Consider the following 13475-nt stretch of genomic DNA (forward strand, 5'->3'; position numbering starts at 1 on the left):
CGAGGTACCTGGAGACTACTAGCCAACCGAAGACCAGCGAGTAATGCCTCATATTCGGCCTCATTGTTCGTAGCTGGGAACTTCAAACAGATAGATTGTTGCAGCTTGGTGCCTTCGGGAGTTGACATTACAACACCTACTCCTGCACTTGCTTGATTCGAGGAACCATCGACTCGAAGATCCCACTGTGGTTCTGGGTGTGCCGGCTCTTCGGGAGTATCTTCATACTCGAGAAGGAAATCCGCTACGGCTTATCCTTTATGCGACACCTTTGGCTCATACATTATGTCGAATGAACTAAGCTCGATAGCCCACTTGGTAATTCTCCCAGATAAATCAGGCTTAGAGAGTATACCCCGTATAGGATAGTTGGTGAGTACCACAATGCTATAAGATTCAAAATAATGCCGAAGCTTCCTCTTGGCGTAAATCAAAGCTAAGATAACTTTTTCTGCTTTACTATATCGCGTCTCTGCATCTGTCATGGTCTTACTTGTATAGAAGATTGGATATTGCCTCTTTCCTTCATTTCTAATCAATGCTGCACTTGTCGATGTATTAGAAATCGCCACGTACATAATAAGAACCTCCCCGGGTTTTGGAGCGGATAGAATGGGTGGTTCAGCCATGTAACCTTTCAACCGACTAAGGGCCTCCTGTTGCTGAGGTCCCCATATATCTTTATTCTTGGATCGTATAGCGTCGAAGAATGGTTTGCACTTATCTGACAATCGGGATATAAACCGGCTGAGTGCTGCGATCCGACCAGTAAGTACTTGCACCTCCTTGCGATTTTTTGGTTCCTGATTCTGGATGAGGGCTTTAGCCTGAGCCGGACTTACCTCTATCCCTCTTTTATTCACTATGTGGCCGAGGAATTGACCTGATGATACCGCGAAGGAGCACTTAGATGGATTCAACTTCATGTTGTACTTCTTCAAAGTATTGAAAACTTCCTGTAGATGCTTCGGATGATCTTCTTTTTTCACACTTTTAACCACCATGTCATCTATATATGCTTCAACTGTCTTTCCCAGCAGATTGTCGAATATCTTGTTGACAAGGCGTTGATAAGTAGCTCCAGCATTCTTCAGTCCGAAGGGCATGACCCTGTAACAATAAGTCCCCTTTTCTGTAATAAAAGCCGTTTTTTCTTCATCTTCGGGGTCCATAGGAATCTGATTATATCCCAAGTATGCATCTAGGAATGTCAACCTCTCGTAACCGGTGGTAGCATCAACCATCTGGTCTATCTTGGGCAGAGGGTAGCTATCTTTAGGGCAGGCTTTGTTGAGGTTGGTATAATCTACACAAACCCACCACTTTCCATTCTTCTTTTGTACGACTACCACGTTCGACAACCACTGTGGATATTGTACTTCTCGAATGAAACCTGCTTGCAATAATTTGTTTACTTCTTCAGCTATAATGCGATTGCGTTCAGGGGCAAACCTTCGGTGTTTCTGCTTGACCGGTTTGAACTCCGGATCCACCTTCAGGCTATGGCAGGAAACTGTGGGATCGATCCCTACCATGTCCGAGTGATCCCATGCAAAGGCATCTGCATTGCTCCGGATAACATCAATTAATGCCTCCTTTTCTTCGGACGTGGAAGAAGAGCCTAGATAAGTAACCTTCTGAGGGTCGCCGAAGATAACTTCCACAGCTTCGAGGGTCTCCTCGGTGGGTTTCGCGATTTCCTCCTCCTCCTTTCCCTTAAGATACTTGGGCAGTGGGCTCTGTAATTGCTATTTGGGTCCAGTTTTGGAAGCCTCACCTGGTTGTTGTTGAGTCGACATCCTCTTCGCCTCAACTTGTGTCAGCATATAGCATTCTTTCGCTGTGACTTGATCGCCCCACAGATTAATTACTTCTTTCTCGTCCAGAGATAAGCACCGCATCACCTAGTGGAGGGTGGACGGAACTCCTTTCATCCGATGTATCCAACATCTTCCCATGATGAGATTGTAAAAAGGATGGATCTTTGTTAAAACAAAGTTCTCCTTTAGAGTCCTCTTCGACGCGGTTACGGACAAGTCTATTACTCCAAGGGGATCTACTCTTGTGCCATCGAATCCCATCAACGGGCTGGAGGTAGGTCGAATAGATGATGACGTGATCTCTAACTGATCAAAGACCATCTTTGTGATTATGTTAGCGCTACTTCCTGGATCTACCAAAACCCTCCTGATCATACAATTGGCCACTAAAAGACTGATGACCAATGGATCCTCGTGGGGGAGTTGCACTCTGGATAGATCGCCATCTCCGAATCCAATACTAATGCTACCAGAATTGATAGCATTGACCGAGGATATCTTCCTGAGCTTGTGGGTCGCCTTTAATCTGGATCTATACACCTCCTTGGACTCTTGATCATCTTCAGACCTGCCATGTATTGCATGGATGACTTTTACTTGCGTACCTTCTACCTTGCGGGGATAGACCTCGCGAGGCTTTGCATGCTCCTTTGTCATGAGGTAATCCGTTAACTCACCTCTGGCGATCATATTCTCCACCTGTCGCCTGAAGGATCGGCAATCGTTTGTTGAATGCCCATAATCTCGATGATGAGCGCAATGCTTGCTTTTGTCCCTTTACTCCAGGGGTTGCTTTATTGGCTGCGGAGTTGTGAACTTTGTCTTATTCTCTTGGAAGAGCCGAGCCAAGGTAGTTCGGAGAGGTGTAAATCCTTCCTCTACCCTTTGCCTTTTTTCAGGTGCCTGGGTGACTGGCATTGAGGAACGTTGGCTTTTTTGAATCTTTGGAGTTGGGATTCTTTCTCGAGGCTTGTTTTCCACTGTCACGAGGGTAGCGTGCTGTGCTCGGTGGGCTATATTTTCTTCAAGCCGAATGTAGATCTGGGCTCTGGCATTTAGAGTCTGTATGTCGGGAGGGGAATACTTGACTAGGGAAGTGTGGAATTTCGTCCCCTGAATCATTACGAGTTTAAATGTCTCTATAGCAGTTGCGGGATGACAATCTGCTATTTCTGATGCCTCCATGTTGAATCTTGATAAGAAATCCTGCAATGTTTCCCCCCTTTTCTGCCTTACGGTAAAGAGGCTGGCAATGCTTTTCTTTTGCTTTTTATTTCCGCAATACTGTGCCAGGAACATGGTGCATAGAGTTACGTAATCCGGGATGGATTTATGCGGTCTATTCTTAAACCACTCTAGTGCTGCTCCTGTCAAACTGGTAGGAAAAACTCTGCACATCCAAGGGTCATTACGATCATCCAAAGCCATCTTTTGAGCATAATGATCTAGGTGCCGAGAAGGATCCCATGTTCCATCAAACTGGGTGAAAAAAGGCATGGTGAATTTCTTGGGCCTCTCTACCAGATACACATCGTCAGTGAAAAGAGTTTTGATCAAAGAATTTTTGTGTTCTCTAGCCATCTCGGCAGGTGTTTGAATCTTCAGGAGTCTCTTTTCGTCAAAGGCATCCTGAACACCTGCACCATCTGGGATTCCATTGGACCACACCGTAAGCTTATGGCTGGATTCGACCTGCTCATCCTGCGTGTGATGAGGGACGTTATCTGAAGCCGCAGCCTCGGATCTTGCCTTCCGTTGCTGCTGAACCTCATTCGGCTAAACCTTATTGGGTCGTGCCCCATTAGGTGGAACCCCATCAGGCAGAAATCCAATAATTGGAGGAATATTCTGACTAAGGAGTATTGCTGTGTCACCCACTGGTGGCGGTGGTGCCAACTGAGCCAGCGTCGTTTGTAGAGCGTTATTCTGCTGTTGAAGCAAGGCAATCTGAGCCATGCTTGCTTCGTTTGCCTGACGAAGTACGTCAAATTGGTGTAGAAACTCTTCACGCATCTTTTGCATCAACTCCATCTGTTGATCTGCTGAAGATCCTCCGTTCGACATTCTGGACGGTTAGCTGCAGGATTCACTTGTAAAATAAAAACAAGAATGGGAATATATTTGCACACGTTTCCCACAGACGGCCCCAAAGTGTAAGTGCAAAATTCTACTCAACCAATAACAATTGAGAAAAATAATACAACACATTCAAGAACAATAAAAATAAATAAGAACAGTGTCTAGAGAAGCGTAGAATTGCTTGGATCCTTTCATTGGAGGTCTGGGCCTCTATTTATATACAAAAGTTAGAAGAATTATGGTAGGACTCACATTGCTTGTCCTCTAATTCTTTCCATATATCAATTTCTTTACAAATAGAATTCTTTCCTCTTTATAATTCTTCCCTTCCGGATTTTCCTTACACAGAACTTATTCCTTTGATGAATCCTTTTCCTTGTAGGACCGGTTCCTTCTTTAAATAGATTTGGGCCGCATCTAACTTGGTACACATGACTGCTAGTGTCTTGATTCGAGCTTTAGTAAAGCCCGTAGTTAGATAGCGGTAGTTTTGGGCTAATGACCAACTCAATTTGGGCTTCTGACGAAATGGGCTTTGACCTTTATTGAAGATAAAGTTATATTTATAATGACGTGGATTGCTCTCATTGGAGGGACATTTTTCCCTCCACACTTCCCTAATTCGTTCTTCTAGCGTAAATTGTGGATCAATTTATATTATATGTGGTGTATTTATTTTCTTGATTTTGGAATTTTCTTTTCCCATTCAGACAAGGAGTCTCATAAATTGGGCTATTTTGTTATTCCCATCCAGATAAGGAGTCACAGAAATTGGGGTGGAAGTATTTTGCTTTCCATTCATTCGTGGGAAGGAGAAGGATATTGAAGGTGCAAAGGTTACTTACATCATCTCCATCCATCTCTATTTTTTACTGGATATGATGTATCGGCTAAAGACACATTGGTGGTTCAGCAGAGTTGATCTTAATCTTGATTCTCCACCGGCTAATTCGTTTGGCCTAATGGTACACGTTGACAAAAATGATTTCAACCATGCCTTAGTCTTAGAAAAAGGTGTTGAATTGAGTAAAACAAAACACCCAATTTCGACCACTGTGTTGTTGTCTGATGACGAAACATACTCATGCTTCTCTCAATTCCTCTCTACTGTCGGAATCACCCTCGATCGTGACCATATATTTCATAGCATTCTCTCTGGTTGTCGAGCCATAACTACTACCGAACCCTTCTCTAGATCCCACACCAGTACGAAGGTAATCACCCGCAATCGTGACCAGCTCTCAGACACAACTGACGATTTATTTAGTAGGATTCTCTCTGGTGACATAGAACAAGTCACTTGTTCTAGCACACCTTTTTTTTTCATAGACATGATGGTTACGTATTATCCGTGGCCGTGGCCGTGGGATGGGGATGGGGAGGTGGATGAGGACGTGGACGTGGACGAAGACCGGGATGGGTTGAAGACCGTACCATGGATAGGAGGTTACATGGATCAATGTATAATTTGTTTCGTCAAGTTTCGAGTTGGTTCTGAAGTCACTCGCATGCCCTGTGATCATGTCTACCATGAAGATTGCATTGTTCATTGGCTGGAGATCAGTAACTTTTGTCCGATTTGTCGCTTCAAGATGCCAACAGCTGAATGATTTTTTATTTTTTATTTTTATTTTTTATCCATTGTAATGGCACTGTAAATTTAATGACATTTTTTATAACATATATAAATCGTCAATTCATGTAATATGTTGTTAATTTTTTTGTTCTTGATTTACTATTCTGTCGTACAGCCTCGCTTCATTCTTAATTTATTCGGTAAAGAAACAAATTGGCATATAGCAAATGAAGAATTTGAGAACTAAGACGATCTCTAATGTTAAAAGCTATTTTTGCATGTTAAATCTATATTTTGACAGGTGCTATTGCGCAATGTTATTTTTTGACATAACTACAATTCTTTTTTAATTACCATTCTCACTATTTATATTTGCATCAGTAATATTAATATTAGGCACATTCTAAGTCAAATTGTAGACATTAGAAGGAAATTAAAATTAAAGCTAATTAAAAAGTAGCAAAAATTTAAAATATCTAGTCAAAAAAGGACCAAAATGATATAAAAGAAAATAAAATTAATATGATCAAAAATTTCAAAATTTATTAAAGGAATTATAGAAAGTCCTAATATGGAGTATATGAAATTCTAATATGGAGTACATGAAATTCCATTATCACTATTTGTGAATTAATTTTATTCATAAATAAAATTAATATTACTGATGAAATTCTAATATTTTGTTTTTTAGGGATAATTTCACTTACCTCCCCTTAGGTTAGGCGTAATTATAGATGCTCCCCCAACGTTTCAAATATTACACCTACCTCCCTTCAATGTGGCCGGCATTATATTCCCATAAAAATTCATGTAAAACTAATATTCCCTCTATTATTAATTCTCTAACAAAAGTAACAATTCTACTGCTGCAAATAGGGACTATGAAAAACTGAACTAGCCACCATAATTGAACCCATAGTCAGAAAATTACACCACCACGACAACCACCGGTCCATACTCCGTCACCACCACAACTACCACCAGTCCCAACTCAGCCGCCGCCGCCGCCACCACCACCACCATTGGACCTGAAATATTAATTATGTTGTTATGTGGTGTTAAAATGAAGTTGTAATGAAATTTTTCTACAAAGCCGCATCTGCTCATGCAAAATACACTCCATAGTTTTTTTTTTTTTTTTTTTGTTGCATTAGTGCTGCAGCTTTATGAAAATATGTATAAGTTGAATATTGTTAATATGTGTTGATACTGTTCTGATTATGCTTTCCTTTGTTATTGTTGAATAAACAGTTCTTGGAAAGCAAAACTAAGATTTACATTGTCCTAGACTATGTGATTGGCGGTGAACTGTTCGACAGAATTGTGAGGAGTTCTTCCAATTGTATAAAAAATTTCCAATGGAAAATCTTTTGGTTTTAGCTCAATTCTTGGATATGACATTTTTATTCTGCTCATGTTTTTATAGGCATCCAAAGGAAAACTATCTGAGGCTCGAGGCAGGAAGTTCTTCCAACAGTTAATTGATGGAGTTAGTTACTGCCACAACAAAGGCGTTTATCACCAGGATCTCAAGGTTTGCTTTTGGCCTTCCCTTAAGAGCATAATATGATAATCCAAGAGTCAAACCACCAAGTACAAGATGATGAATTGCCAGATGATCAATACTAGAACACAGGGCCGGCCCTGAGATTGAAAAAATCTCGATAGGTCCTAGGCGGACTTTAAATGTGAGGCCCTCTATACATAAATGATCTGCTTGCCCTAATTTTTATTTTTATTTTAAGGCCTTTTTTACTACATTTGGTTAGACTTTTTTTTTTTTTTTGGTAGCACATCATTCCTGAGTCTCTTTGCTGTGGTTATAAATTTTTTTTTTGGTGGCCCAACATTCATGGCCTATAAATTTTGATTTGCTGCATTTAGTTGTAAATTTTTTTTTTGTTTTTTTTTTTGGTGGCCCATCATACATGGGCCTATAAATTTAGAGGCCTCTTATATTCTGAGGCCCTAGGCGACCGCCTTGGGCCAGGGCCGGCCGTGCTAGAACATTTTTTTTGTTATATTTTTTTCTCTAATTCTTCTGTGTATTTCTAATGCAGCTGGAGAACGTTCTCGTTGATGCAAAAGGAAACATAAAGATATCTGATTTTGGCCTCAGTGCATTACCCCAGCATTTTAGAGTATGATTTCAATAAATCAAGCACTTCATGACGACGGCTTATTCTTCTGATTTAGTTACTTATCTCTACCTTGAATTCGGGAAATTAGGATGACGGGTTACTGCATACCACCTGTGGAAGTCCAAACTATGTTGCTCCTGAGATTCTTAATAATAGGGGATACGATGGGGCCACCTCAAATACCTGGTCGTGTGGTGTCATCTACCATTTGACGATAGAAATCTTGCAGTTCTCTATCAGAAGGTACATTAATAAAGCTCTTTGTATGTGTGTGTGTGTGTGTTTTCTACTTACATATACAACGCATTTTTATGACTTGGAATTTCATGAACTTTCAGTCTCTAACCCTCCGAGGCATTTCAGATTTTCAAGGGGGATGTCCAGATACCAAAAAGGCCAACCCCAGGAGCACAAAACTTAATAAGGAGAATTCTTGATCCCAACCCTTTTACAAGGATAACAATGGCAAAGTAGACTAATAGTTCAAGCAAGACTATATTCCTGCCAACCCTGATGATGACGAAGAAGATATATATACGTAGATGATGAAGTTTTGTCGATACATGAGATGGTATGAACTTGGATAGCTTGGTTGTTTTTGTCCCGTGCTGGTTTTATTCATTTAATGATTTTGTGTCAAAGCTGATGCAATTTATTTCACTGTTGTAGACATCAGAAGCAGAAAAAAATTCAAAATCACCCACGCTCGTCAATGCCTTTCAGCTGATTGGAATGTCTTCATTCCCCAAAAGAATTGCTTGAGAGGATTGAGAATATTGTAACTCAGACGGGATTTCAAGTCTAGAGGAAAAATGAAAGCGCTCAACTTGCATAGATGAAAGCACTCATATATATTTTTTTTCATACAGAACACTGTTTAAGAAATTGATCCTCATCCCCTCCACAAGCCAGAGTTTGATCACAAAATATGCTATTATTCACGAACCCTGTTTTTAAAAATAAAATAAAATGAAATGATTTACAAGTTCTGTCAATGAGCTTTTTCAATCACGAAAATGATGCCAAGAATTTAGGCCATGGTACTAAAAAGATAACATTTGTGTCCATCTTTGCAGCTTAAGGTGATGAAAGCACAAAGGTCAGAAAAGCCTGAGGACTCTTTCCGTTGCAGCAGAAGTAAGCAATTTTTGAAATTGGGACAAGTTGTTATAGAAGAACTACACACACACATCTATAATATATACTTCGTTGCATGCCGATTTCCAATCGTCTAAACCTTCTAATTTATATCTCAGACAGTATTGGACTTGGTTGTTCATGAACTTAGGCTCGTATTGGCTTATAAATACGTTCATAAACACTAGTTTCGTATGTTCATAAACTTTGGACTTGTATAGGCTTTTATAAATACGTTCATAAACGCAGGTTTCATATGTTCATGAACATGTGTTGATGAACATAGGCTTGTGTAAATGATATAAGGCAAAATGATCAAACTAAGCTCGGATGCCTTCTGTTATTAAACAAGCTTAACCCCAGCAAATTCTGAACTTTTCAAAATAATTAATGATGAGCTGAGCAGCTAATTCCGAACTTTTCAAAATAATTAATGACGAGCTGAGCACGTGCTCTACTTTTCATGCTTGTCACGAAGTCCAGCTGAGCCCACAAATTTTTTCATGCATACATCCATGGAGAGAAATGGACTTGTATGAATGTGTTTGTCAAAATTTTTGTGCTGCCACATTTAAGTACGTTTGTATATTCAAAGCACACATCAAAACACAAAAACATATTTGGTTCAACTTGTAAAGAAGCCATCATGTGAAGATGGAAAATAGAAATAACCTTTCCTTAGACTTAGTTTGGTTAGGTGGAAATAGCAGGAAAGGAAAGGAATTGGAATTTTTACCTCTGCTACCACCTTTGAAACTTCTTATTTACATCAACCGTTTCTCTTAACAGTGGTTTTTACAAGGACAAAGGTGCAAGCAAAGGCTCCAACAATATTTATGGCCTCAGAGGTGACGTATCTGCTCAAAATTGCACTAATTGCACACAAGAGTCTATCAAGGAAGCCTTCCAATACTGCCACACAAAACAAATAACGTCATGGTGTTTCATGCGCTATTCAGATGAAAATTTCTTTGGAGTTTCAGAGAAAGATGGATTGGTTTTGATATTGATGAAATGAAAAAAAATCCTTGAAATAGTAGAAAAAAACTAACTACCAGCATGAAAATTTCATTCATTCATCCAAACATATGCCAAGAAATATGACTAACAACTAATATTTACATAACCAATAGAATGCTTCACTATGATATCGTGCAACATAATAACTTGGCTCATATGTGGCATTCGTCTAGTCGATTTTTGTGCAGCTGAAATGCAGGATTAATCCAAGCTCCACAGTTGCATTGCATACCCGCCCAATTGAAGGAACCTAAGCGAGCTTTGCACCCCATGCACTGAAGCTTATCTCCCACACAGCCTTCTTGTACTGTCAATTCACAACACCGATTACATAAGCATTTTACGAATAACAAATACAGAGTAGAAAATTGAAGTATGATGGCTAGGGCTTGCTTTGACTCACCAGCTTCCATCCACTTCATGGGCTCTACAAATATAGAGGAGCATTCGGGTGGATAATTATTTATTTCGCGGGGATCACTGCTTCTCTTTTTCCATCTAAAGCATTTTTGACCCTCGCCACGATCATGGGGCACTATGTGCTCCTCTGAAGCAACAATTCTTCGACATTTCTTACATCGGTATATAACTTGGGGTTTTGAGTCAGATCCCATATCAGAGTTATTAGGCGCTGCCATCTGCAGGGCTATTTGATACTCCTCGCGACCGATGATCCTATATATTATTCGGTGCAACAGAGACCATAAAAGGGTGAATTTAAAGGGAAAAAATAACCATCGCCAAGCATCTATAATGACAATAACGATAATAAAAGGTAAGGACAACAACAAAGACATCTGAATGACTCAAGCAAAGAAGCATGCAGTAATTGCAAGCGAACCAAAAGGACTGCGGCCCATTTGTTTCAGACTTGCCCTATGATATGAACCTGATATTCATCATTTTGCTTTTGAAATCACAAACAAATGAAGGTGGCAGCAATAACATATTAGCACCAATTTGATGTCACGAACCTTGATGATATTAATAAGGTATGAGTGATACTGGAATAACAATAATCAGGATCCCAACCAAAATCCCTACAATTTGTGTCAACATTAAGTAATGTGTAAAGAATTATGGTAAAACGAATGAGATGTGCAGTTGCATATACTATTTAATTAGATTTTGTAAGACATGCAATGCTATGATGTTGAATTCTATAGGGTGCATTCACCTTATTAGAAAAGTACAATGAATAATTTTGAAATTTTTTATTTTGAAGGAAAAGATAGTATCTAATGATGTTTCTGTAGACTGTAGTGCAAAATTTGCCTAGATGGATAACTTTATCAATTCGCAGCTTAGCAGCCTCTTTCTCTCCTTTGATATGCTAAGCATCCACTGACTATAGATGGAGGCATTGCATTCAATCCTACATCCTCCCTCCAATATTTGCTTTGGGATAACTTTAAATGTGAGGCCCTTTATACATAATGTTTCACACGCGCAGAAGTGCGAAATTTTCATTAAAGTAAATGTGATCGTCTTGTATTTTGCGTTGCAAAATTATCAATTAAAGTGCTCCAATCAAGTTTCTCCAATATATCTTTTTCAATAGATAAGATAGCCAATCCATTCAATCTCTCTTGTGTCATCGTAGACCGCAAGTACGATTTGATTAACTTCAACTTTGAAAAGCTTCAAGTTTAGCATCTCTTGAAAGACCTCTTTCAACTAATAAATCTATCAATTTTTTATCAATCTTTCTCCAATTTATTGGATCATTAATGTTCAAGGGAAAATTGTCATTCTCATTCACATGTTCTTCATTACCGAATCTTCAAGTTCATTCACATTTTCTTCATTTTGATTCTCATTCCTATCTTCATTCATTAAATCTCAATGTCCATTAAGATTTTCTCCATTCCTATGTTCTCTATTCACCAAATCTTCAACTAAACTCTCTATTTGTGTATTGTTTCCAAAAAACTTATGAATAACCCCTTTTTGAGATTGAATCAATTCTTCTACTCTCTTCTTTTTTCCCCCTTTTTTCATGCCCAGATTCAAATTTTCTTGTAAACATAATTGACCCAAAAAAAAAAAAAAAAACACAGAAATAGAAGTTATAGAAATAAAAAAAAAAATATTTGTTTTGCTGAAATAAAATATAGTTTACCTCAATGCAATGCAATGAATTGATTCAGGTTGCTGAAATAAAATATAGATATTACCTCAATGCAAAGCAAAAAAAGTGGTTCATAATTGTTTGACAAAAATCAACAATGTTTGATTCTTCTCATATTTTCCTTAACCTAATTAATCAGAAAAAAGAATGGAGGTTGTAGTCTGATTCTCCATTTTGATTCTCTTTAATTTTTTAGTTTTTATTTTTTTTTATCACATGAGCAATAATTGGTTACAAGAAAACTTTGTAATTTTCCTTATTGTTCATCAGTGCTGTTTTTATGATTTTATCGTACTATATATAATATCTATATAGTTGGAACACAACCATTTACACTTGACATATAATTATATAAATAGCAATCCTAGCAAGGCTGAGATCTTCATAATCAGAAAAAGAATGGAGGTTTTAGTGTGTACGGAAGATTGAATTCTTGAGTATCCAATTTATCCTGCCTTTTTTGTTCTAAGCCTCTAAGGTAAGGGGAAAATCTCATTTCAAGATTCCCATAAATTTTCAAAATTCTATAAAAGACCAGACCAATGAAATTATATTCAAATTGATCAAAAAGGAGATAAAGGATTCCATAAACACACGGAATCAAAAAAAAAAAAAAAATCAATTTCAGATTGGAAAAAGCCAAAAAGGAACCCAGTACCATAAATTGGATGCGTTACTTACTTGTAATGTTTTCGGCGCTGCTCCTGATGAAACTGAACCTAATCTCACAAATACAAACCCAAATCTTATCCTTCCACTACGAGCCTTCGAGGAGCGACAGCCGACAGGAGCCCTAGAACACAGATCGTTTTTTCAATTTTTTTTTTCTTAATTCGAAAATCATAAAATTAAAAAATAAAAAATAAAAAATAAAAAAAGAATCAACTAGAGAAAGCAACAAAAGAATGGAGATGGGTTAAAAGTATAAGAAAACCTCCAAGTCGGTCGGATCAATGGTCGAAGCTGGTGGAGAATCAGTGTAGTGAGCGAACAAAGCAAATCCCAATTAGAGTTCAATTTATAGCATGTCTCTCCCGTCCTCAATTTATAGCATGTCTCTCCCCTCTTCCATTTATAGCATCTTTATAGCATCATCGTTTCTGTTGTTTCCTATTCCTTTGGTACGCAGGTTTTCGTTTGGGCCGCTGTTAGTTTTCTATTTGGGCTAAAGCCCTACATCTAGGCTGATCAGGAATGAATGGGAGTCAGCAATGAATCGATAACCCTTATCAACACTCATGATGGGTAATAAATGAATTCGGTAATAATTGGGCTAGTAAATTCACACCCAACCCGATTACTCGAATATTTTTCAACACAAATTATTAAATTATTTTTGTCGTCGAATACAAAAATAAATTAAAAAAAATAATCGTTCGTGTAGCAATTTTTCATTTACTTTTTGATATAACTTGTTACAAATAACAATTTATTCTGCCAATAATATTGGGATTTTTACATATAAATGGGCTTAAGACCCATATTTACTCATTGATTGAGTCAAAGTTTGACAATTTCAAAAAAATGAATTTGACCCAAAAGATGACATGGCACATGAAGATTTACTGTTT

At 38.3% G+C, this 13475-nt stretch overlaps 2 protein-coding genes and 1 pseudogene across 3 annotated transcripts; 1 reads left to right on the top strand and 2 right to left on the bottom strand.

Moving 5' to 3' along the window:
* Positions 1–1904: 1904 nt before the first annotated feature.
* On the bottom strand, positions 1905–2510 carry LOC132276624 (uncharacterized). Its single transcript, XM_059778181.1, has one exon. It carries the CDS (start codon positions 2508–2510, stop codon positions 1905–1907), a length of 606 nt encoding a protein of 201 aa, XP_059634164.1.
* Positions 2511–5230: 2720 nt separating this feature from the next.
* On the top strand, positions 5231–8451 carry LOC132276692 (CBL-interacting serine/threonine-protein kinase 1-like; annotated as a pseudogene).
* A 1330-nt stretch (positions 8452–9781) lies between these two features.
* LOC132280082 (probable inactive dual specificity protein phosphatase-like At4g18593) lies at positions 9782–13087 on the bottom strand. Of its 2 annotated transcripts, XM_059782299.1 has the most exons (5): positions 12839–13087; positions 12586–12697; positions 10748–10813; positions 10177–10448; positions 9782–10080 (listed from the first exon to the last, which is right to left on the bottom strand). In XM_059782299.1, exons 4-5 carry the CDS (start codon positions 10409–10411, stop codon positions 9926–9928), a joined length of 390 nt encoding a protein of 129 aa, XP_059638282.1. In that variant the 5' UTR covers positions 10412–10448; positions 10748–10813; positions 12586–12697; positions 12839–13087; the 3' UTR covers positions 9782–9925. The 2 variants fall into 2 exon arrangements, with proteins under 2 accessions (XP_059638282.1, XP_059638219.1); XM_059782236.1 differs by lacking the exon at positions 10748–10813 and having other exon boundaries at positions 12839–13086.
* Positions 13088–13475: the final 388 nt, after the last annotated feature.

The sequence above is a fragment of the Cornus florida genome, unplaced genomic scaffold (genome assembly GCF_030987335.1).
Source record: "Cornus florida cultivar Cherokee Brave unplaced genomic scaffold, ASM3098733v1 CherokeeBrave_3.0.0_Hap2_Chr01, whole genome shotgun sequence".
NCBI classification, from domain to species: Eukaryota; Viridiplantae; Streptophyta; class Magnoliopsida; order Cornales; family Cornaceae; genus Cornus; species Cornus florida.

Coding starts and splice junctions, on each gene's coding strand:
- LOC132280082 (XM_059782299.1), bottom strand. CDS start 10,411: ATGGCAGCGCCTAATAACTCTGATATGGGATCTGACTCAAAACCCCAA. Junction 10,081..10,176: donor CATGAAGTGGATGGAAGCTG/GTGAGTCAAAGC, acceptor GTGAATTGACAG/TACAAGAAGGCTGTGTGGGA.
- LOC132276624 (XM_059778181.1), bottom strand. CDS start 2,510: ATGATCGCCAGAGGTGAGTTAACGGATTACCTCATGACAAAGGAGCAT.